Genomic DNA, 22,910 nt, shown 5'->3' with positions numbered 1-22,910 from the left:
ACGCTGTTGTGTATATAAAACGCTATTTTGCAATTGTAACTAATCCTGTACACATGTAAATACTCCACACCTGGAGTCTATCTTCAGTGTTTATCACTAGAGCACGTGGTGTCATTGTGAAAAAAATGAGTGTGTGCCCTATTTAAAGTGAACATTACTGCATGTCCGCCATGTGATCAAGGGCAGTTCCTGCCCGAAACGCGTCATGCCTACCTTAACTGCCAATGGATAATAAACCTTGGATGTGAAACACTCTGAAAGCTGTGTGGTGGTCCGTATTTCTCTGCGCTTACAGCCTGGGAAGCAGGAATCAACCTATATATATATATATATATATATATATATATATATATATATATTACCTACTGGCGGTCGCCAGTAGGTATATATAGTTAGGATTTTTTCCCTATGGGATTTCTGAAAATTCTATGTCTAATAACTTTGGCGTTTGTGGACGGAATCGGCTGAAATTTTCAGGAAAATGGCACATTTTGTTTCTGAGCAGCTCCTGGAAATTTGGGGGGGTTTCGTCAAGGGGGGGCTGAGAAAAAAGGGGGGTCCCAAAACGCGTTTTTAACATTGAGTTTTCCATAGGGCGGTTGGACTCACTTTTAGCTCGAACGGCTGAATGGATTTGCACGAAACTTGGCAAAATTGTAGGGACTGTTAGCCCGATGTGCCTTTGCTAGGTCTCAATATATGTGCTTCAGTGGATTTTGAGAAATTAACGTTTAAATCAAGATATATATCTGTAACAGCGCTCCGGGCAGCGATCCGGTTCGCATACTTTTCGCTTATCGGAACTTTGCGAAGCGAAGCTGATTGGCTCTCCGGTGTCTGTCAACATTCTAAACAGTCCGGTGCGGCCGCCATCTTGTCTCTCGGTAGGATCGAGAGACAAGAGGAGGCCAAAACAAAGGAGGAAATGAAGGAAAGGGGGCAAGGTAGACCCCTTCTGACCCCCTAGGATTGATGAGGGGATATTATAGAGCCACGCTGGGCCCCAAAAAAAAAAAAAAAAAAAATCCGTTTTTTTCGCCGTAGAGACGCGTCTTGGTACGCGAACCGGGCAGCTAACCGGGAAGCTAACCGGCAGTGTAACGGGAGTCTGACGAGTAGCTGATTGGCTGTCAACATTGTAAACAGTTCGGAGCGGCCGCCATCTTGTCTCTTGGTAGGATCGAGAGACAAGAGGAGGCCAAAACAAAGGGGGAAATGAAGGAAAGGGGCAAGGTAGACCCCTTCTGACCCCCTAGGATTGATGAGGGGATATTATAGAGCCACGCTGGGCCCAAAAAAAAAAAATCCGATTTTTTCGCCGTAGAGACGCGTCTTGGTACGCGAACCGGGCAGCTAACCGGCAGTGTAACGGGAGTCTGAGGAGAAGCTGATTGGCTGTTATCATTGTAAACAGTCTGGAGCGGCCGCCATCTTGTCTCTCTGTGGGATCGAGAGACAAGAGGTGGAAAAAAGGTGTAAATGAATGAAAGGGGTAAGGCAGACCCCTCCTGAACCCCTAGGATTGATGAGGGGGCTATTAAAGTTCCCTGGGGGGTGAAAAAAAAAATGTGATTTTTCGCGGTAAAGGTGCTTCCTGGTACGTTAACCGGGCAGCTAACCGGCAGCGTAACGGGAGTCCGACATATTGTGTTTTTTGAACGTTTGTGATATGTGCACGTGTGGATTTTGTCTAATTAAGGTTAAAAAAATATATATATAACTTTAAGAGTGTTTTGGCGCGCTTACGTTTTGGGTTTGGTTTGCGCTGCAGAGACGATACGTCACGGTTATGCGATGCATCATGAGGCGTCTCACGGGCTACATGATACGTCACTTAATAAAGAATATATTTTACAGCTATAGATATTAGCTTTTAAAAAACCAATGAAATTCACAGAAAAAACCATAGGTTATAGACCATATATAGTTAGGAATTTGCATTTACAAAACCTTGAAAATTCACTGAAAAAACCATAGGTTATAGACCATATATAGTTAGGGATTAGCATTTAAAAAACCTTATTTTATTTGCACAAAACCATTGAAATTCCATATATAGTTAGTTGCACTAACTATATATCGCGGACCCGCAATCCACTGCTAATGATGTCACATATTACATCATTCATGACATGGTCAGTGACATCACTGATGACATCACTGATGACATCTCAAATGACATCACTGATGACATCACTGATGACATCTCAAATGACATCACTGATGACATCACTGACATCTCATTTGACATTACTGATTACATCACTGATGATATCATTTATGTGATAATACATCTTCAGACTCTAATATAACCTTAGATACACTCAGTGTAAACAGGCACTCACAGACTGTCACACATCCATGGAGTTACTCACACACCTAGTCAGTCATGCAAAGAATCAATCACACCTCCATTTCCTCAACTATACAGTTATACACACCTTACTTATTCAAACATATACTAACACATATTTACTCTCTTATACAATCCTTGATACAAGTTCACAATGATTCATACAGCCACTCTCACATTCACTGGGTCTTATGTTCAGTTATTTATATATGTCAACTCTCACATGGAGTGTGTTTTACATATGTACTTACTTTGACATGTAGAACTGAGATATCCATTCACTAACCAATATACTCATGCACACAGTCAACTGTCCATACAGCTGTTTCTACATGCACTTTTGAAGCCATACACCTAGGGAATCAACTGCTCACACATCTATGCACAGAGTTATACACCTCCCAGCCACCCACACACATACTCAGTCTCCCATACAAATACTTGGGTAACCATTCAATACCCATATAGTTACTGATATAGCTACTGATTTAAACATGCAGCAGTTTACAGAAGAACATAAATAATGATTGCCAAATTAAGACACTTTAATCACTAACCCATGCACTCAGTGAGACACATTTAATCATTCTCCCATACAGTCAGTCATGCACCTACTAAATCCTTCATCCAGACACTTATACATCCACTCATTCTTCAATATGTAAGACATATTTTAACTTTACAGAAACATACAGTCACTGGGTGTTGTCATCAGTGATGTCATCAGTGATGTCATTTGAGATGTCATCAGTGATGTCATCAGTGATGTCACTGACCATGTCATGAATGATGTAATATGTGACATCATTAGCAGTGGATTGCGGGTCCGCGATATATAGTTAGTGCAACTAACTATATATGGAATTTCAATGGTTTTGTGCAAATAAAATAAGGTTTTTTAAATGCTAATCCCTAACTATATATGGTCTATAACCTATGGTTTTTTCAGTGAATTTTCAAGGTTTTGTAAATGCAAATTCCTAACTATATATGGTCTATAACCTATGGTTTTTTCTGTGAATATATATATATATATATATATATATATATATATATATATATTTCCCTGCCCAGTTTAGAGTGGGCAAACAGATGGCCTGGTGGTGAGGGGCAGTGAAAACTGTAAAATCACCCCCATGCCAAGGGAGAAAACTCCCAGGTTGTGGGGATCATTGCTTTTTTAATTTTTGTTAAAAAATGCTGTTTTGGGATCTTGTTTTTAAAAACAAAAACATATAGAAAGTTTGACGTATGGTTCCTTGATGTTGACAGAAATGTCCGTCTAACCGCGACAGTGGTGTCTGCAGGTAAAAGAGATGTCCACTGGGCTGGAAGACATCTCTAAATTTGGCAGACGGAGTACCCTCGCCATGGAGGAGTACTCCGGAATGGGGACTGTAGTTTATCAATCTGCTAAAGCATAAATTAGGCCCTATGTCATAATGCATGCAAGTGTGAAATATTGTACCATTTATGGTTTTAAACAACATATGTCAGCTTTTTTACACACTTCTCATCATCAAAAACAGTGAGTCATGAAATAATTGTTGTGTTTTCAGTAAATCGCTTAGACCCGACAAGATTCCTAATCATGTGTTTGAAATTGATGAAGACTTTGAAAAGGATGAGGTAAGGAGAATTTCTATAATATTCACTGTGTTGTGGTGAAATTAAATGTTTCAAGATGTATGGAAAGAGAATAAGAAGCATGGTGACGTGACAGCATGAGGTGTCTGTAAGATGGCCTCCTGCTCGAGAATGATTTCATACTGAACCTGGTATTTTACCCACTTTCACACAGATACATTGTAAAATATTTCAGATATGACCTCCTCAACTCACACTATCTCAATCTTAATTTAAATCTAAGTCTTAAAGATTTGATCTCTGTGTTTGGAAATTTTTCATTTAATATGGACAGTATTAGAGTTGTTGGGGGAATCAGATGTGCCATCTTTTTAGACTCTTCTAAACATGTGTCACCTGGTTCCTCCTTATCAGTACTTACTTATTTCTTACTACATTCATAGCCTCCTGTGCCCAATGTGGCATCAACAGGGTGCTACCCCAGGTAAATTGACAGGGTAAAAGGTCAGGACAATCCCCTATATTGCTTTGTGCCAGTTGACACCATTAAAGGAGGTTGCTCCAGACCAGGAACACTCTCCATGTCCAAAGGTTTGTGGTACTTGATATGAAAAGTTTGATTGTGCTTTACCAAGTTAAATCATCAGACTTTATGTTTACACACATATTTAGTGCCTGATTTAGCACTCTCCAAATATATATGAAAGCGAGCGGTGGTACAGGGTATCAAACCCAGATTAAAGTTCAGGAATAAATCCAGTGGTGTCACTGTGTAATTTGTGCTCTTCTTAATGATCATGAAAACGGATGGTCTATATCATGGGTACTCGCAAACATTACCTCGGGGGCAGCAAAGTACTGTCTATAGCATGCCCAAGGGTCGCACCTCTCCCAGCAGAGTGAAAAAGGTGGACAAGGGGGACGTAAAGCAGATGAATGGTGTGGACAACAAACTGACCCTTCACGTGACTTCCATCTGCCTTCAACGTTCAAGTCTCATGCACCAAGAATTGAAAAAAAAGCAGTAACTTCTAATATGAAATATGAAAGGGAAAGAGATACTTATCTGGTAGCTGAATTGCAAAATGTGAAATCAGAAAACCTGGTATCAGTCCTGTTTCTTAATTTTACAGCCTCATTTTATCAACTTGCATTAAAGTAAATTGTATTTGCATAGTACTTCTACCCCTGACTAGATGTTAAACATCTTTGCTTCGAGTAGCATGCTACTCCGGAACACTAGGATTAAATAGTAAATAGTTTAGTAGTATGTGCTTCCTTTTTTCCTTGTAGAATAGTTGCGGTAATTGCGGTAAATGTGTGCTCTGGAGGTCTTGTGTATAGTAGTGTTTTGAGTAAGGATAGAATGATGGAAGTGGATTAGAAAAGGGAAGTTTTGAATTGTTATTGGGAGTAGTGGACATGGGTGCCTATTAGTTGGGTGAATTAGGTAACCTGAGGTAGAAGATTGGTAAAGAATGTTTGGGATTTCATAGCGGTCTGTAAAGTTTGGAATGAGTCAGAGAGGAGGAATGGGTCAAAGACTGAAGGGGATTAATTTTTTTTTCAAGAAATAACTGAAATTAACCTATGCATGTATATAGAAATACTGACATATATATACTGATATGCATGCATGCGTATACATATATATACAAATGACACCCAGTAAAGTTGTAGTACCATGCGCGTGTGTGTGACACAAGTTGACCATGGACTACTCACAAAATGGCAGCTCAAGAGCCATGCTAACTGCAATACTAAGAACTGCATCTGCCTGATTCAATGCTCATGTAGGCCCAGTTTTGAATTCTTCTTGGCCCGGCAACTGGCTGGGGCACGGACATGTGCTGTGCCCCACCAAGGAGCCAAAGGCGATTTGGATTTATTTTATGCTTAGAAAAAACGAAAGTGCCTCTTGTTCCTTGCTAAGACAGAGCTGGTTGGATACTTTCAGCCTAGGAGAAAATCCAAACAGTGCTTGGTTCTTTGCTGGGGCACACACTTGTGCTCCAGAATAGAGCTAGACATTCTACTTTTTTTATATCATAAGAAAAAAAACCTGGCTCCTTGTGGGGGGAGGGGGCAAACTTGTGAGTCAAGGCCCCAGCACGAAGGCGGAGGCTGTTTGTATTTGCATCTGGCACCTTGCTCGGGCAAAGACGTGTATGTCTGTACCCCATCAAGGATCCCGACACTTAATGCTTTTTTTTTATTAAGGTAAGGCAACAATCTAAACTGCCTCTGGCCCCTTGTTGAGACTCGTACATAAATGTCTGTGCCCCAGCAAAGGCGCTAGGGGCGCATTGAATTTTTCCTTAGTCTAAAAAAAATTCCAAACGGTGTCTTTTTTTTCTTAGCATTTCAGGTTAATTGTCAATGGGGAAAGGGCTATTTGGGATTCATTAGCAGTGGAAAATCGTCCGATTAAACATTCAGCCAGCAGGTTCTTCTACTACAGACATCATTCACTTCTGAAACTGAGAGGTTTTCCATAACCACGCGACTCTAAATCCGGCCCAGGCCATTTCAATAACACTGAAATTCCACACATGGTGACAGTCTGGAGCAGAGTCAGCTCAGCCATCAGGACCGGTTTATTTCTTCCGTGTGGGAAGCACAAGTCTGGTGAGCTACTGAGCTGGTGGGTTTGTGGTGAGCGCTGAGAAAGTATAAACAAGGAATCCTGTTCCTTCAGCAAGGGCTTTGATTACTTCACCACAGCAAAGTGCTCTGAAAGAAGTCATAAAGAGTGCGATGCACCAGAGCAAGCCTCGGCAGCGCTGCTCTGTCAGAGGAACTGAGAGGCCACTGCCAGGACTAGAGTCGGCCCCTTGGCCCTGCTGCCTGCCAGCACTCTGACAGTCCTTTTCAATCCAGTCGCACCAAGGGTTAGCCAACATTCTGCAGCTCCACTTAAATTATAAGAGTGTATTTGTGCTCCGGTGCTGCTGACGACACTTCCTTCTTCACTGCTAGTAACCAGTCATACCTTCGTGGTTTGAGCCTCTGCACAGGACTCTTGTAAATATTTTTTAACATTGTATCTTGAACTGATATCGTTCATGGCACTGTGCTTACATTCATCACAAGGGGCTTCATCGTCCACAGTTGCACTGGCTCAGACGGGCTGTTTTATGTGTTGCAATGCATAAAACGCATACATATGACACATTAGAAACTGAGCAGTGATTGCCCCTCTGTGCTTCCGATCTCTGATTGAAATTCGTGCATCCACCCAGAGACATTCCGAGTTGTGTGTGGGCTCTGTGGACAGTCCGGATGCATAACGACAGGCACTCTTTCTGCTCAGAGCGAGCATAACTGTTAATTGGATTGACTTATATGCATGCACGTTTTAAAAAGGTTTTATGAGGTATGCTTAAGTCAGCTCCATTTTACCTCGAGTGCCTATTACGGAGCAGAAGGAAGGCTTCTCCTCAAAGCGTTGCATTATTTATGTGACACATACCGTTATCGTGTCCAGGACAAGGGCACTAGGACCCTGGGACAGCGCAGGGGCGAGAGGACACCGGACACCACATCCGGTCAGGGGGCGGACAAAGAGGGCATTCTGATGCTGGACCTCGAGACAGGAGGTCATGATCCGAGCATGATGTGAACCAACAAATAAAGGCATACCTGCAAGATGCACATTGTGTCATGCGTGAGTTCCTGGGTGGGAGGACACGACAACTGGCGACGAGAGGTGGGATGCGGTGTCCAGCGCAAGCAGAGGTAGAGGTGCGGCATCATCAGGAGGCCAGCAGCGACGTGAAGAAGATCGTGATTTTAAACCAGGAGCCCACATGGATCACAGTGCAGCGAAGAAGGAAGTGCTAAAAGAAGACGTGCAGCGACGTGGGAGCCCACCCCAAGTGCTGCAGAGAGAGAAGACCAAGTGAAGCGGTAAGCGCCGAGGAAAAGCGCGAAGACGTGAAAGAATCGGCGCGAGCTCTCGCGAGAGTCTCGGCGGCCATCTTAGAAGCAGGCGCGAGAGCCAATAGGAACAGAGAACAGACGGGCGGCCATTTTAAAGCCAGGCAGAGTCCTGATTGGACGGGAAACAACGCGAGAACAACGGCGGCCATCTTTAAGCCAGGCGCGGGAGCCAATAAGAAGCGAGGAATAGCGCGGCGGCCATTTTGAGGCCAGGCAAAGCGCGAGAAAGCACGAAAAGTGCAAAAAGAAGGTACAAAAAGGGTGATTTAAAGTAAATTAAAGGAAATAAGCAACAATAAGTAACATAAAGAGACAAAAGAAATGGAAAAGAAAGAAGACAAGAACAACAAGTAGTGATAAAAGAAAAGTGAAAAAGAAGTGACAAAAAGGAGTTATTTAAAGTAAAGTTAAAGGGAAATAAGTCACAGAAGTGACACAAAAGGACAAAGAGGTACAGAAACAGCACCAAGGACACGTGGTGTCACAGAAATAAGTGCCAGAAAGGCGCACCGAAAAAAGAGAAATAAAGAAAAGGAGAAGACAAAGAAATAAAACAAAGAGACAAAGAAATAATACAAGTGCATACCAGGAAAAAGAAGAAAATAAAAGAAAGAAGGACCAAGAAAGCCCAGAAGAGGCCAAATAAAGTAAAACAAAGGAAGAAAGGAGAATATAAGGAAAAAGGACTAAGAAAGCCCAGAAGAGGCCAAATAAAGTAAAACAAAGAAAGAAAAAGGGACAAAAGATCACAAAGAGAAAAAGAGAATACAAGGAAAAAGGACTAAGAAAGCCCAGAAGAGGCCAAATAAAGTAAAACAAAGGAAGAAAAAGGGACAAAAGATCACAAAGAGAAAAGGAGAATATAAGGAAAAAGGACTAAGAAAGCCCAGAAGAGGCCAAATAAAGTAAAACAAAGGAAGAAAAAGGGACAAAAGATCACAAAGAGAATATAAGGAAAAAGGACTAAGAAAGCCCAGAAGAGGCCAAATAAAGTGAAACAAAGGAAGAAAGAGAATATAAGGAAAAGGGACTAAGAAAGCCCAGAAGAGGCGAAATAAAGTAAAACAAAGGAAGAAAATAAGTGCCAAAAAGAGCAAAAGGACAAAATAAATGACAGAAAGCACGAAGAGTCAGTGAACAAGTGCTAGAAATAGAAAAGAGGAACAGGTGGGGCCCCACAAAGCGACGCTCGTGCTCAACAGCGGCGCCATGAACATCTCAAGAGAATATCAGAAACAAATAAGAGGACTAGAAAAGCTGAAAGGGAGAAAATCACTAATGAGTCAAGAAATCATCGCGCCGACAGACGGACCGACAGCCTGGGTAACACCAATGGTAGATCACCTGGAATACAAAGCAGAAAAAGAATCACCAAGATCACCAGTAGTGACGGACCACCAATCGCTAAGAAAGATTTATGGCAACCGAAAAGCAAATATACCACCAAGGACAGAAAGGTGGGGAAGAAGGTTGATGGACTATGAAGTGAAAATAATTAACAAGCATGAAAGAGAACAAAATCTAGCAGACTACATGTCCAGACATCCACGGCCATACAAAAAAAAAAGACGCAAGAATAAGGGCAGAAGATCACCTAAACTACATCCTAGAGAACAACGCACCGATATCAGCAACAACATCAGAGCTGGAACAAGAGACAAAGAAAGACAACACCATGGAAGAGGCATGGATAGTAACACCCAACAGACTGAGCAAGACGAGACGGCCACCAGTGGAAGAGAAAATAAGTGCAGACCGAAGAGACTTACCAATAAAAGAAAGGAGAAATTGCGATGGTCAAAGAAGGACAAGCGAGGAAATGTGGCAACGAGATCCCGGAGGCAAAGTGAAGATGACAAAAGCAAAAGAACGGATGGCAAAGGCGGCAGCTTGGACAGTGTCACGTCACAGGGCACCTTTCGCATATCAGCAAGGCAGAAGCAAGAGAAGCAGAGAGGTAAAAGCAAGAACTGTAGAAAGACACACAAAGGAAGAAGCTCAAGCGGATATCAGAAAACAGCGGTCAAGAAGGAAACAGATGAACCAAAGAAAGCAATTGAAGAGGTGTAAAGGAAGGGGCCTATGGGCCATCGCACATCATCAATTCTCTCTCTCTCTCTCTCTCTCTTTCTCTCTCTCTCTCTCTCTCTCTCGCTCTCTTTCTTTCTTTCTTTCTTTCTTCAAAAGGAAAATGTTTGTTTTGCAAGAAGGGGGGAGATATCGTGTCCAGGACAAGGGCACTAGGACCCTGGGACAGCGCAGGGGCGAGAGGACACCGGACACCACATCCGGTCAGGGGGCGGACAAAGAGGGCATTCTGATGCTGGGCCTCGAGACAGGAGGTCATGATCCGAGCATGATGTGAACCAACAAATAAAGGCATACCTGCAAGATGCACATTGTGTCATGCGTGAGTTCCTGGGTGAGAGGACACGACAACCGTATGCACCTCACATCGCTACATGGTGTGGAGTTCAGCATATGATACGCTAAGTTATTAGGATGTGTATAATACGCCCTCTGCCATTTGTATGGCCTACCAGGCTTTGCAGTCTAGAACCATATGTCCTTGGATATATACAATATTTACAGTGCATCAACATTCTCTATCTCAGGTTCTAAGTAAATGCAAACCTAAATGCACAATTTGAATAGTTTTGAATTTTTACATCATAGTTATGCAAGCTCCACTCTCCAAATAGTTGCATGTTAAAATTACGTAACATAATTTTCATTCTTAACAGTCTCATTTGTTTTCAGCCAAAAGAATAAATACATACAGCCAGATTCATCAAGCTAAATGCGCTCGCAAAAGGGCCAGATTCTGAGAATCTGGCCCTTTGCGAGTGCAATTTTTGCATTTGGGATTCATCATCCCAAATGCAAAAATCGCTAATAAAGAATTCGCAAATTTGCGAGGATTAGCATTTAAGGAATATCTATTAGAGATTCCTTAAATGCTATTCATGAAACATTTAAAAATTGCGAATTCGCAATTTAGGACCGCTATTTACCACGAAGTCAAACCTCGTGGTTAATAGCAAAAACTTAGAAAAATGCATTTAAATGCATTTTTCTAAGTTGCATGTTACACACACACATGTCCTTTGGACATCAGTGTAAATTCACATTTCAGGGGTGCTACAGGGTGTCCTTTGGACACCCCTGCACCCTTGAAATCGCAATTTCATTTTGCGAATCGCTATTTGCGATTAGCAAATTGCGAGTGTCTTCCCATTCAATCCTATGGACCTCTAGGCCCATAGGAATGAATGGGGAGATATTCCTTAATTGCGACTCTCAATTTGCGAGTCACAATTAAGGAATAATTAGAAATCGCTATTTCTTGAGTGATTTCTTGATGAATAGCATTTTACTATTCCTTAATAGCGAATCGGTAAATTTCGCTATTAAGGAATCGCAAAATGTGTTCTTCATGAATCTGGGTGATAGCTTCTTGGATACTTGGAAAACAAGATACTTTGCCTCTATTGGTACAATCTTATGTAATTAGTCTAGCTGTGACTGTAAATTGGTCCATGTCGCATTTCAAGGTTGTGGGTCCTTCCCAACTATGCCTGGTTCTCTATGGAATGTTCCAGTAAATGCTTTTCTTCACCTTGATAGCTGTTCCTGTGATTATCTGAACGAGTATACCAAGCCCTTCCTTCTCTACATTTGTCTATTCAGATGATAGTAAATTAGTATTTAACTGAAACTGTTACAAAACATGGACATTTACTAAAGTCTCCCTTGTGCAGAAACATATACCTACCGAGGCTTGAGTCCTCAATTTGCTTCTCTGGGTCTCCTGAGTAACCCTGGGCGAAGCACTACGCTACGCTCGCATAGTTTGCGCAACTTCACACTACGCGAGCTGCACGTAGCACAGTGCGAACACGAGTAGTGCAGCGTAGCATAGTGCAGCGGTCATTTTTTGCTTGTTCGCGGTCCTCAACGTCATGTTCGCGACCGCGAGCAAGCAAAATGACATCCCGGCGAGATTCTCAACACGGGGAGGTCAGGTTTCTCATTGCGAGTGGTTGCGCATGCTCGCGACCGCTCGCAATGAGAAACTACCAGTTTGCGTTGAGAAATACAATACTTAGTGCTTCCATGTTGCATTAGTCTTTTGAAGCATTGTTGTTGGATTCAGTAGTTGAAGTCTGGCCGGATGTCAGCTTCCCACTGTAGGTAATTGATGTAGCAGGTTTTGAAGAAAACTTGCACTTTAGACCAGGTACTCTTTATGCAAGAGAGAGTTACATTTAGTTCGGTACCAGTTGGGAGACAGTGAAGTAGTTTCAGACTGGCCTTGATATGGTAATGAGATTCAAACACATAGGGGTCTATTATGATGTAGGGTGGATCGCCACCGCCCGCATGGCAGAGACGATCCGCCCTACATCATCCCCCGCCACTCTCCCAGTTCCCCATCTGCCATATTATGATGGCGAGGGGACCGCGGCGGACGGGTAGACAGTGCGCTGATTTTCCGCCCGGTCGACGGCGCGACTGGGCGGAAAAGGGTTGCATATGGTGGCGGTGTCTGCTATACACCGCCAGCCATATTAGGATTCCAGTGGGAAGCAGCCACGCCGCCACGGAAAGGCTGGCGGATTCCTGAGTTGGGGGCCCATTGCGGGCCCCAGGATGTTGGGGGAGCGTGGGGGCACATGGGGGTACCCATGGGACCCCCCTGGATTTGCATGAATGACGTGGCAGGCACCGCGCGGTGCCTGCCACGTTGTTCATGCAAATACACTCAGTGCAGCCACAGCATTGTGGCGGGTGGTGCTGTGTGCACCGCCCACCACAATGTTGTGGATGGGGGATGCCACCACCACCGTGGCGGTGGCATCCTGATTGCCCGTGCGGGACCGCCGCACCTCTGGTGGACAGTCCCAGCACCGCTAGGGTCCGCCCGCCATCCTAATAGGCCCCATACTGTCTGCTTGATTCTGCAATCTTTGTACTTTGAAGATGAGCTTTTTATTAGGATCTCATGGCACCTCTACCCAATGGTTTATTTGAAGGAATGTGTCTAATTTCTTAGTCGTGACAGCTAAAGGTTGGTGCCCTTTCTAACTGCTTTAATTTGTGAACTGAAGGAGAGGTATGACTTGAAGATGATTCTTAAGTTTCACACTTGTTTTGGCAGTCTAGGGGAAGGACCTAAACGTACAGGACAGTAAGGCCACATATGTGCAATTATACAGTAAAGAAATTGGAAGAACATTTACTGCATGCCTGAAACCTAATTGTACAGAGTAATATCCTCTTAGTTTATTGAATTAAACTTGGCTGCCGCAGTTTTTTCTCCCAAGCCACAAATTGCCAGTGCAGTGATTTACATTTAAGGTTAATGGTTTCATACTACCTCTGACTTCTTAGCAAGCGCAGTTGACTGTAATTGGGATAATAACTATTTTATGTACATGTGGCTCTAATGTAGTAGAAACAATTCCTAGATTTTAGTCTTAGAGAAGGCAAACAATTCCTTAATTTCTATATTTCAAATTTTAGGAACAGTAGTGTTGCTATTTTTTTTTAAATACAACTCCAATTTTGCTTATTTTATTTCAGAAGAACTTTGAAAGTATGTCGTTTTGTAATCCTATAAAGAATGGTACGGTTCGCATTAATTCTCTCTATTTGCAGCACGCTGTTGGATGTATTTTCTTTTATAGCAATCTCGTATTTGGAAATAAAATTGTTCTTCAGTATGTTTAAAACTCGTTTCATGCAAAACTCTGTTTTAGGTTATTATTTCTTGTGGATAAATAAATTGCAGGTCTATTTCAATCTCAAATTAACGGTGCCTGTGGGCCTATTCAAAATGTTCACTTCACATTTCTATTTTTTTAGTCTAATTATTTTATTCAAAGATCCAAATATGTTGACATTTTTCGTAAATTATTTTAATTTGGCATAATCGAAGGTGGTGAATTAATTTAATCTTTCTAGATATGATTGGTACTGAGTTAAGACATTGATGACATTTAGGGCTCAATTACGAGTCTGGCGGTCCATGGACCACCAGGTCTCTCGACCGACCGATTACAAATCAAGTGGTCGACAGCACACAGTCCTGCTGCAGCCACCAGGGAACCGTCATTCCCTTTCAGTGTTGTGGTTGTCAGAAGGCTGCAATATGCTTGGCAGGACCACCATGGCTTACCAAGCATATTACGAGTTTCCTCTCCGCGGGCAGTGTCCTGGAGGTTCTTACTCCATGTACACCTTGACAGAGAGCAAACAAAGAGGGCCTATGGATGCATGTGGATGCACACAGGGGGGAACAACATGTGCCCCCTGTGTGCATGCACCCCAGTTCCTGCCCAGTCCATGCCGGGCAGGAACTGTTTATGGCATTCCCATTGCAGTGCCCATTTTCAGGGCACTGCTGTGAGAAAATCAAAGCCCGCCAGACACGAGAATAACTCACAATCTGGCGGGTGCCCTCACCACAGGTTGGGCGGTGAGGCGGACCTTTGCCTCATCGCCAAATTCATAATCAGGCCCTTAGTCAGTTTCATAAAGTAACAAATACCGCGATTTACCGCAGTCTTAAGCTTGATGAGAAAAAATTTATGATCTAGTGGACAAGATTCAGTATGACTCGATAACTGGACCTGTACCCAATTTCAAAGGTAGCTGTAAATTACCTGGTATAAGTAGCAGCATAAATGTTTGTTGTAGCACTAAATGTAGCACTTGTAGTAGTAGTAATGTGTCATATTAGTACTGGTACTCTTTGTAGTAGTAGTTTGAACACCATGTCTACCAGTAAGATCTAGAGTAGTGGTACCACTAACAATCTTAGGTATATTAGAACTAATAGTATCAGTACCTAAGTATTTCACCCAGACTGATCCTTAACCTCACACAACACCTCAGGGAATTACATTGGCTCAAATAACACAAACACACTCAATTAAAATTTCTCTCGCACACGCATTCAAGACTCACCTATGTGAACTATTATTTCTCCTTCCACTAGACACACAGACACCTCTGCTCCGATGGACTCCTACCTGCACACATACACAGAACCAGATCAGAAGGTTGGAAGTTCTCTTAGATCGCTATAAAAAGTGAATCGACCTCCCACTCCATATCAGAGCCTTCTCCTCTCTTCTTGAGTTCTGAATGAAGCTCAAGATCTAACTTTCCAATTAACCAAACTACTATAGGCAGTGCTAGGCACATACACACCTGCTCAGCGCCAGGGTACGCTCGCGGGTTATAGTACACCTCACAAATGAGGTTTCACCTTGAAGCTGGGGAACCAGCTACAAGTCTCGAAAGGGACGCTCAACAGCCTGCGATTCTGGGAAAATCACTTAATCTCCTGGTGCCTAACAAAACATTAATATGTCTGTCTGTAACACAACTGGTGCTCATGTAACGCACTCTGATACCTTTGGGTCGAGTCTGCGCTATATAAATCTCACCCCCAAAAAACATTACATAACATAGTACACTGCTTGTACTAGTATGCCTAGGAGTAGTACTGATGCCAGTTGCAATTGAATATGTTTGGTAGTAACAATAGGTTTTTTTGGAAAATCAGTACTTCTGGGCCCGGTAGGCACCACAGCACTATTAGAAGTAGTATTGGTAGCAGCCGTAGTAGCTGACCTGGTACCGTTAGTGATGGAGACCTGCCATACTGCCAGATGACAAAAGATACCCCATTGATCGTTAGCTGACTCGATGGATTTGACCATCTAATGTTAATGATCTCTGTAGATGAAAATGTAAAAGATGAAATTAACTTGATGAGTGTTGTAGCAGAATAACTTGGACTCTATGAAGTAACAAAAAAATGTATGATTTGCACAGCTTCACCAGCACAAAGCAACTTTATATCAAAAATGCCAGTTTAGATTTTAATAGCAGTGGAATATCGCCTAGATAGACATTCAACCAGTAGCCTCTTCAGAAACTGGTGGATTTTCCATTACCACCCAACTCTAAGACCTGCCCCAAAACATTTAAATAGCACAGAAGAAACACAGATGGTGTCAGCCTGGAGCAGAGTCAGACATCTCAGCAGCGGTTTATTTCTTCCGTGTGGAAAGCACACGTCTGGTGAGCTACTGAGTTTGTTGGTTTGTGGTGAGTGCTGAGAAAGTATAAGCATGGAATCCTGTTCCTTCAACAAGGGATGTAATTACTTCACCACAGCAAAGTGCTCTGAAAAAAGGCATAAACAGTAGGATTCTTTAGAACAAGCAACGGCAATGCTGCTCTGTCAGAGCAACAGAGAAGTTCCTGCTGTCTACCCAGTGCCTGCCAGCACTCTGACAGTCGTATTCAGTCCAGTTGCAGCCAGGTTTAGCCAACAATCTGCAACTCCACTTAAATTATACATGTGTATTTATCCACCATTGCTTCTGACGTCACTTTCTTACTCCTTCTACACTTCCAGTAACACAGTATATTTCAAAGGGATCAGATTTTTATATTTGTGCTCCGAGTCTCTGCACAGGACTGGAATGTGAGCAGTGACTGTCTGTCTTGTTTCCAAGTTGAACTGTCTGCAATTCATGCAATAACTCAACGAAATTTTGAGGTTAATGTGTGCTTCGTAGAGAGTGCACTCCACAGCCAGCGCAATAGAGCATGATAAAGCTCAATATGTATATGAGGTCGCGCGGGGATGGGGCCGGTGGGAGGGGTTAAGGGGGAAGGTTTAATTTTAATTACTAAAAAAAATATGACTTACGTTAGCCGGACTGAACCGGTCCCACGTCGCGTCTCCTTTTATCTGTTCTTCGCAGTAAGCATGCAGCCTACGTGGAGAAAATGACAAAGTGTGCATGACTGGTTTGGTCGGCCCCAGAGGTCCGATCAAACAGTCAGGGCCCGCAACATTGGGCTAGCCATTCCTCTCCTGCCCTGTTGCAGGACCGCCTGCCCCCAACCAAACCCTTCTTCTGCTTTCTCGCACTGCGAGAAAGCAGTGGGACGAGTCTCCTCCGTCCACAAGGAGAAGCCGCCCCTGTTATTGGAGACATACACTCTTCAAAACCCCGCCTCACTGGAACGGTTTTGCATCTAGAACAGCAGATTCAGAGATTTCAGCTTGAGCTCTGGGGCCATCGTCCATTCTTCCTTCCTTTCGGTTCCAGTTGTGAAGTATCCATATCAGTCATTGGAAGGCTCATTGAAGACATACATGCTTCAAAGCCCAATCTCACCCGATCAGTTTTGTACTTTGAGCACAGGCTGTCTAAGAATGACTCTGTTGAGGTAAGGGTAAAGTATGGAGGGTACACCTTTCCAATTCTCTCATCTGTGTAATGACGAAATCCTATGGTTTTATCAACATCAGGTCGGCAACCCTTTCTACCCTTGAGACCATGAGGAATCGGACTGCTTCATGTACCAGGCATTCTTAAATAAAAAGATCATCTGGAGCCAGAGAGAATGCCACCTGGCACACTAATGGATGCAGTTTTGGGAGCCCACCAACATGCCGACTGCCTTTGGCTCTGCAGATACCAAGCCAGCCTATTACAAAGGTGAGGGCCTGTCACACATGAGGAAATATAAATTTTATGGTCAAGAAATGTTCCCTAACGTGTACCCCACCGTCTCCATGTACCAGCTTAAAGTGCATGTAACTTCCCTCCTGTGCCAGCTATGAAGACGCAAATACATTTGCGTCCAACGTTAACATGTCCTCTTTCAGATCCACCCTGAATGGGTTGAATATCCTGTTCCTAAGTATGCCATGCCAACGTCTTTTTGTGGTGTACTTTACACGTTTTTCAGCCCAGGCGAAGTAGGCCCTGAATTCTGCCATCGAGTCTTTTCCTGCCTTCTGATTCTGAACGCCTCAGCCTGGGCTGCCTCTGTACCCGTGACCTCTGCCTTACTCCCTGTGCGGCTAACGACGCTTAGCTCAGCCTGCTGCCTGCCAACACTGTATTCAACCTTCGAATTATCTGTTCCGCTCCTCAAACATACATTCCTGCCTACTAGTTCAAGTAAACATCTTCTAGCTGCAGAGCAAAGGGCCTGGCCTCACTGTCTCCGTGCAAGTAATTCATAGCCTCTGTTACCATGGTAGGCCCATGCCCCCTCGCATCTCATGCAGACACTTAGACGCTTATACACGCACTCACAGTCAGTATAGAATAGCCTCTGCCCAAGAGACCTTTTCCTCTAGATAATATGGTTCCCAAACATTAGATATCAGATATGATATAGGTACGAGTTGATCTGACATGCCAGACTTCTGTCTCTTTCCGCAAGTGTAAATGTCAAGTCCCCTGCACCCTCCAGTTCCACGTCATTCACGCGTCATGCAGCTGCGCGCGCATCCAGGCCTCAGATTTCTGCTGACATTGCCAAATTCTGCTAAGTACCCACCTACTCGTGACACTTACATGTGACGTTTCTAGCACACACCTCTATGTCCACGCCTAGTTCACGCCTTTTGATTACGTATTGCTAACACGTGTATGCTGTTATCTTGTTTCTCTCAGCTGTTACGCCTACTGTATTGGTTTCTATTGTACGGTTTAAGTATAAAAGCTATGTATTGTCAATAAAGTATGCTCTATCCCTTCCTGCACCCCAGTGGTGGCAGGAACCCGATATCCGATCTGGTACCATGACCATTCCTTTTTAAGGAATAAAACCCCTAAGAACTCTAACACCACGGACTCTGCCTCTTTCTTTCCGATTGAGTTATTTTTGTTAAGTACTTACCTGCATAGAAATTAGGACGGTAAATCAAATATTTACCACATTATTTTGGCGCCCGAACAGGGACCCCTCCCCCACCCCACGCGCCGGTTGGTGCGTTGCAAGCTTTGCCCCCTGCCATCAGTCAAGACGGAACTACGCGTACCCGCAGGATTTCCTGTTTCTCCCTCCGGCCCACGGAGGTGACGGAGACTGCGATCAGCACCCAGACGAGGCGGTGAGGAGTGCGGAGGATCCCGACCAGAGCCTAGCCGAAAGAAGCAAGGTCCGAGGTGTCAAGAGGCCCACCAGTTTCCGAAGTATCCACGTGTCGAGTCGAGTCGAGTCCAGTCCGGTCCAGTCCAGTCGAGTTTTCCGAGGCCTTCCGATTCCGTGCTTCCCGGTGAGTACCATTGCTGGGACGTATCTAGACGGGTGCATTATTATGTATCCGGTAAAGACGGGTTTGGGTACACAAACGCGGTCTGCACTGTTTTAGACAGTGTATCTGTACTGTTTAGCAGTATATCAGTTATTCAAGTTCTTGCACTGTCTTCGACAGTGTATCTGTGCTGTTTAGTAGTACATCGAGTAACAAGGGTAGTGATATATGTTCCAAATGTTTTTCATGTAATTAATGTCGTGGTATGAGTGACTGTTTGATGTACATTATTGTGTTTTTGTGTAACTAGCTGTGTTCAGAATAAGTAACCAGTACCAAGTATCTAGTACTAAGTAACAAGATGCCGTTCTTCAATAAACTAAGACAGATAGGAACTAGGAAAGGGATACTAGAGGAAGAAATTCCTATCCCCCCTAGGGACACTCCTGGAAACTTTATGTACCATAAGCATGGCTTAGATGCCATATTGTATCTAGATTTATGGACCGATTATACTAAGCATCTAGACGAGAGACACAGATGGCCCGTTACAGGAACATGGGATGCCGAGTGCATCATGAAGGAAGAAGAAGCGCTATGGAAAAAGAAAGCCAGACAATCTCAGAAAGACGCCATAGAATTTTGGCGTAAAGAATCACACAAACGTGCTGAAAGAGCGCTCCGTAGAGAAGACAGACATAGAGAAGAGTCAGATAGAGCCCGAGAAAACGAATTAGTTACTGAAGGAATCCGAGTAAAAGCAGAACAAGTAGACCGCGCACGAAACAATCTTGTAAATGGCATGTATCTTGTGGCCGAGGGTTTGCCTGAAGCCACTTCAGAAATACCAAAAAATTTGCCGCCCCCATTGGTTCCAACTAAAGTAAATCACAGGACTACTAAAGACATATTTCTGAATTCCTATCTAGACGATGTAGCACCCGCTTACACCAATTCACGCGCCCGCCTACTGACGGTGACGGGGACGGAGGTGGCAACCCGCCTCCAGACCATATCCCGCCATTACCCCAACAGGGTTCCCCCGTTCGACAGCCTGTCCCACCTGTTCCACCTCCTCCACCGCTTCCCGCACCTAAGATTGATATACCGAATCCGACTGTGCCTGACCCCAGTAAGAGACAAGTTCAGATACATATACAGACTCCACAGAGAAGTAATGCTCAAGCCTCTGGTTCAGGAGGTGCGACAGGGGGTCTCCAGACCCCGCCAGCAACACACAGGTTACATCTTAGGGACATGCAGAAGCACCCTACACTCCAATCACCCCGTCTCGACATACTCAAAGAACAACTTCCCGTTTGCAGATACGATCCAGTACCCGGCAAAGACGATAGAATGTTGATAGCGTCACTACGCTTGCGACAAGCTACAGATTACCTAGTGTTATTCTCAGGGATGACTGATCACCTAGATAGAATATATCATTTTGTCCAGACTGGGGAAAATCCCGATAGTATTAAGGAGGCCCTGGTACACCAGAAAGTTGACACTCAAGCATATATATTACGTTTTTTCATAAATTGCTTAATAAGAGACCGAGACAGGCCTGGGACAGACCAGGATGAAATGGAAGCACTAAACAGGTGGGGTCAAAATATAGCCGAAGGAAAACATGATAAAGTGAATTGTATAGCCAGTATGTACAAGAAAATAAGAAAAACAGTAATAGACATACACGAAAAAGAAAAAGAAAATGCCTCCTCCGAGGAGGAGGAAGAACCTGAAGAACAAGAAACGAATACAGATACGATAGCGTATGTAGGTAAGGGAACTTACCTCAGGAAAGGCATTCGTCCAGAAAGCAAGAGAGTTTTTCTCTCTGGCATATCAAAACCGAATTCTCCTGAATATCTGTTTCAAGACACTGATAAAATGCTTCGAGAACGAATGGGGTACCATGTACTCAATTCTATGGATGAACAAGAACTAGCCCGGTCAGCAGTACTATGGGCTGACAATCCTAATATATACAATGATGACACAGTAGCGCAGACATTTCTGAACCTATCCCCAGACGAGCAGAAATTAGCAGGTATATATATGATTCAGCACCTCCTCACATTATACAGAAATAAACATTCTGATCCAGGTCCCTTACACGATACATTAGAAGCACTACTCATGGATAGATGGAGAGGCCTAAGTACCAAATTAATCCAAATAATTCTAGAACAACGGCACAGATATAACACTTTCTTAGGCCCACAATATGTTCCCGCTCCGCCCCCAGAAAGAAAAATGTATCATATGGAGCGTTTTGAAAGGCAGAACCCTTTACGAGAAGTACATCCAGTTATGGGTACCGATAATACCTTGAAACGTGTGTATGTACACACACCTCTGACCAAGTTAGAACTATTGGAGATGAAGAAACTAGTACCCTGTCACGATAAAGACCCTGCAGGTTTTCACAGAGAACTTAAAGACATGTTACTGATGGGAGATTACACATATACTGATGTCATGAAAATGTTAAAGGTACTGCTGCCCACCGGCATCTACGAGAAACTCAAGGAAAGAGAATGGGAGGTGGGAGATAAAAAGATTATATGGGCAGAAATAGAAGACGAGGAAAAACTTCGTACCCCAGGGCTAGGCCTTGGGGAGAAAGCTAAAGCATTACCAGGTTTGACAGTACAGGTTCTGCCAAGATTACTGACCACTAAAAAGGAAGACTGGGACGCAATCTCAGCCTGTAAACAGAAACACGATGAAGATACCAGTGACTTCTATTCAAGATTCGAGAAATGTTTCATTATTAATAGTGGCCTAAAACCAGGTAGCGAGTCGTACCCACATCTTTTTGTATCAAAGCTAGTCGAGAATTCCCTGACAGCAGTCAAAAACCGTGTATATAAAGTTGAAAGTACATGGCAAGCAAACACGCCATCCCAGATGTTACAAATGTTACAATACCATCAGAACAGAATTAGAGAAGAACAGGATCACGAACAAAGACGTATGAAAGACACGAAAATGAAAATGTTAGTGGCCCAGTCGGTTCCAGCCGACGGCCAGAGAAAAGGTACGACCCAGACAGGTAATGCCGCAGCTCCCGTTAAAGGGACATGCAATTATTGCAAGCAGCCAGGTCACTACGTACATGAATGTCCAGTCCTGAAACACAATATAGCTACAGGCAAAACTAAAGAAAGAACGCATACGCCTAGACAAGACCAGGGCCAGCAACAGACTTCACAGAACTCACAACCTATGCATGCTCCACATACAGCACAGACCGCAGCGGTATCACAGCCACAGCCACAGCCCATTGCCGCAACGCAGCAAGTTTCACGGCAGATGTGCCAGTATGCCCAATCTGATTATCCCGATTATCAGCGATACACATGAAACAGCCTAGAGAGGGAGGTTGGCTTGCCTCTTATTGAGGTTCCTGTAGATCAAGAGGGTCCTTATGTACACAGTCAAGTATTGGGAAAAGACAGAAAGTTTTTAATTGATACAGGGGCAAGCCGTACAACAATCAGCCATAATGAAGTCCCAGGGGCACCCCTCTCAGGCTCACAGAATGTTTCCCTTGGTTTTTCAGGACAGCCTATTGTAAATGAGGTATCAAAACCAGTCCCCCTGGCTGTGGGTCCATTATCACGTGTTACAGACTTGTTACTTACGAAATCATGTCCAGAAAATCTGTTAGGTATCAAAACATTGAAGGCTCTAGGAGCTGTGATATGTTGTTCTCCGGAAGGAGTTAGACTCTTTTTGCGTGACTTTAAGGGTCACTATGTATTACGAGAGTTTGATGTCAGATTGAAGAATGTACCGAAGCACCTGTGGGCACAAGGCCCAACCGATGTAGGTTGCATGCACATTACACCATACCGTGTTACACTCAAACAAGGAGTTGTTTTACCGAGAATCAGACAATACAAGTTACCACCCGATGCTGTAGTGGCTTTA

At 43.6% G+C, this 22,910-nt stretch overlaps 1 protein-coding gene and 1 pseudogene across 5 annotated transcripts in view; both read left to right on the top strand.

Moving 5' to 3' along the window:
* The window catches only part of DOCK11 (dedicator of cytokinesis 11), a 1,133,414-nt gene that overhangs the window by 225,890 nt on the left and 884,614 nt on the right, over positions 1-22,910 (top strand). For all 5 annotated transcript variants that reach the window (XM_086918718.1, XM_086918717.1, XM_086918722.1 and 2 more), the window contains one exon: positions 3,913-3,982. In XM_086918718.1, coding sequence (XP_086774844.1) covers positions 3,913-3,982 — 70 coding nt within the window. The remainder of the gene's footprint in view (positions 1-3,912; positions 3,983-22,910) is intronic.
* The window catches only part of LOC147718727 (uncharacterized), a 30,232-nt pseudogene continuing 16,737 nt past the window's right edge, over positions 9,416-22,910 (top strand).

The sequence above is a fragment of the Lissotriton vulgaris genome, chromosome 4_1 (genome assembly GCF_964263255.1).
Source record: "Lissotriton vulgaris chromosome 4_1, aLisVul1.2, whole genome shotgun sequence".
In the NCBI taxonomy this organism is placed as follows: Eukaryota; Metazoa; Chordata; class Amphibia; order Caudata; family Salamandridae; genus Lissotriton; species Lissotriton vulgaris.
This window is presented reverse-complemented; position numbering and strand designations above follow the sequence as displayed.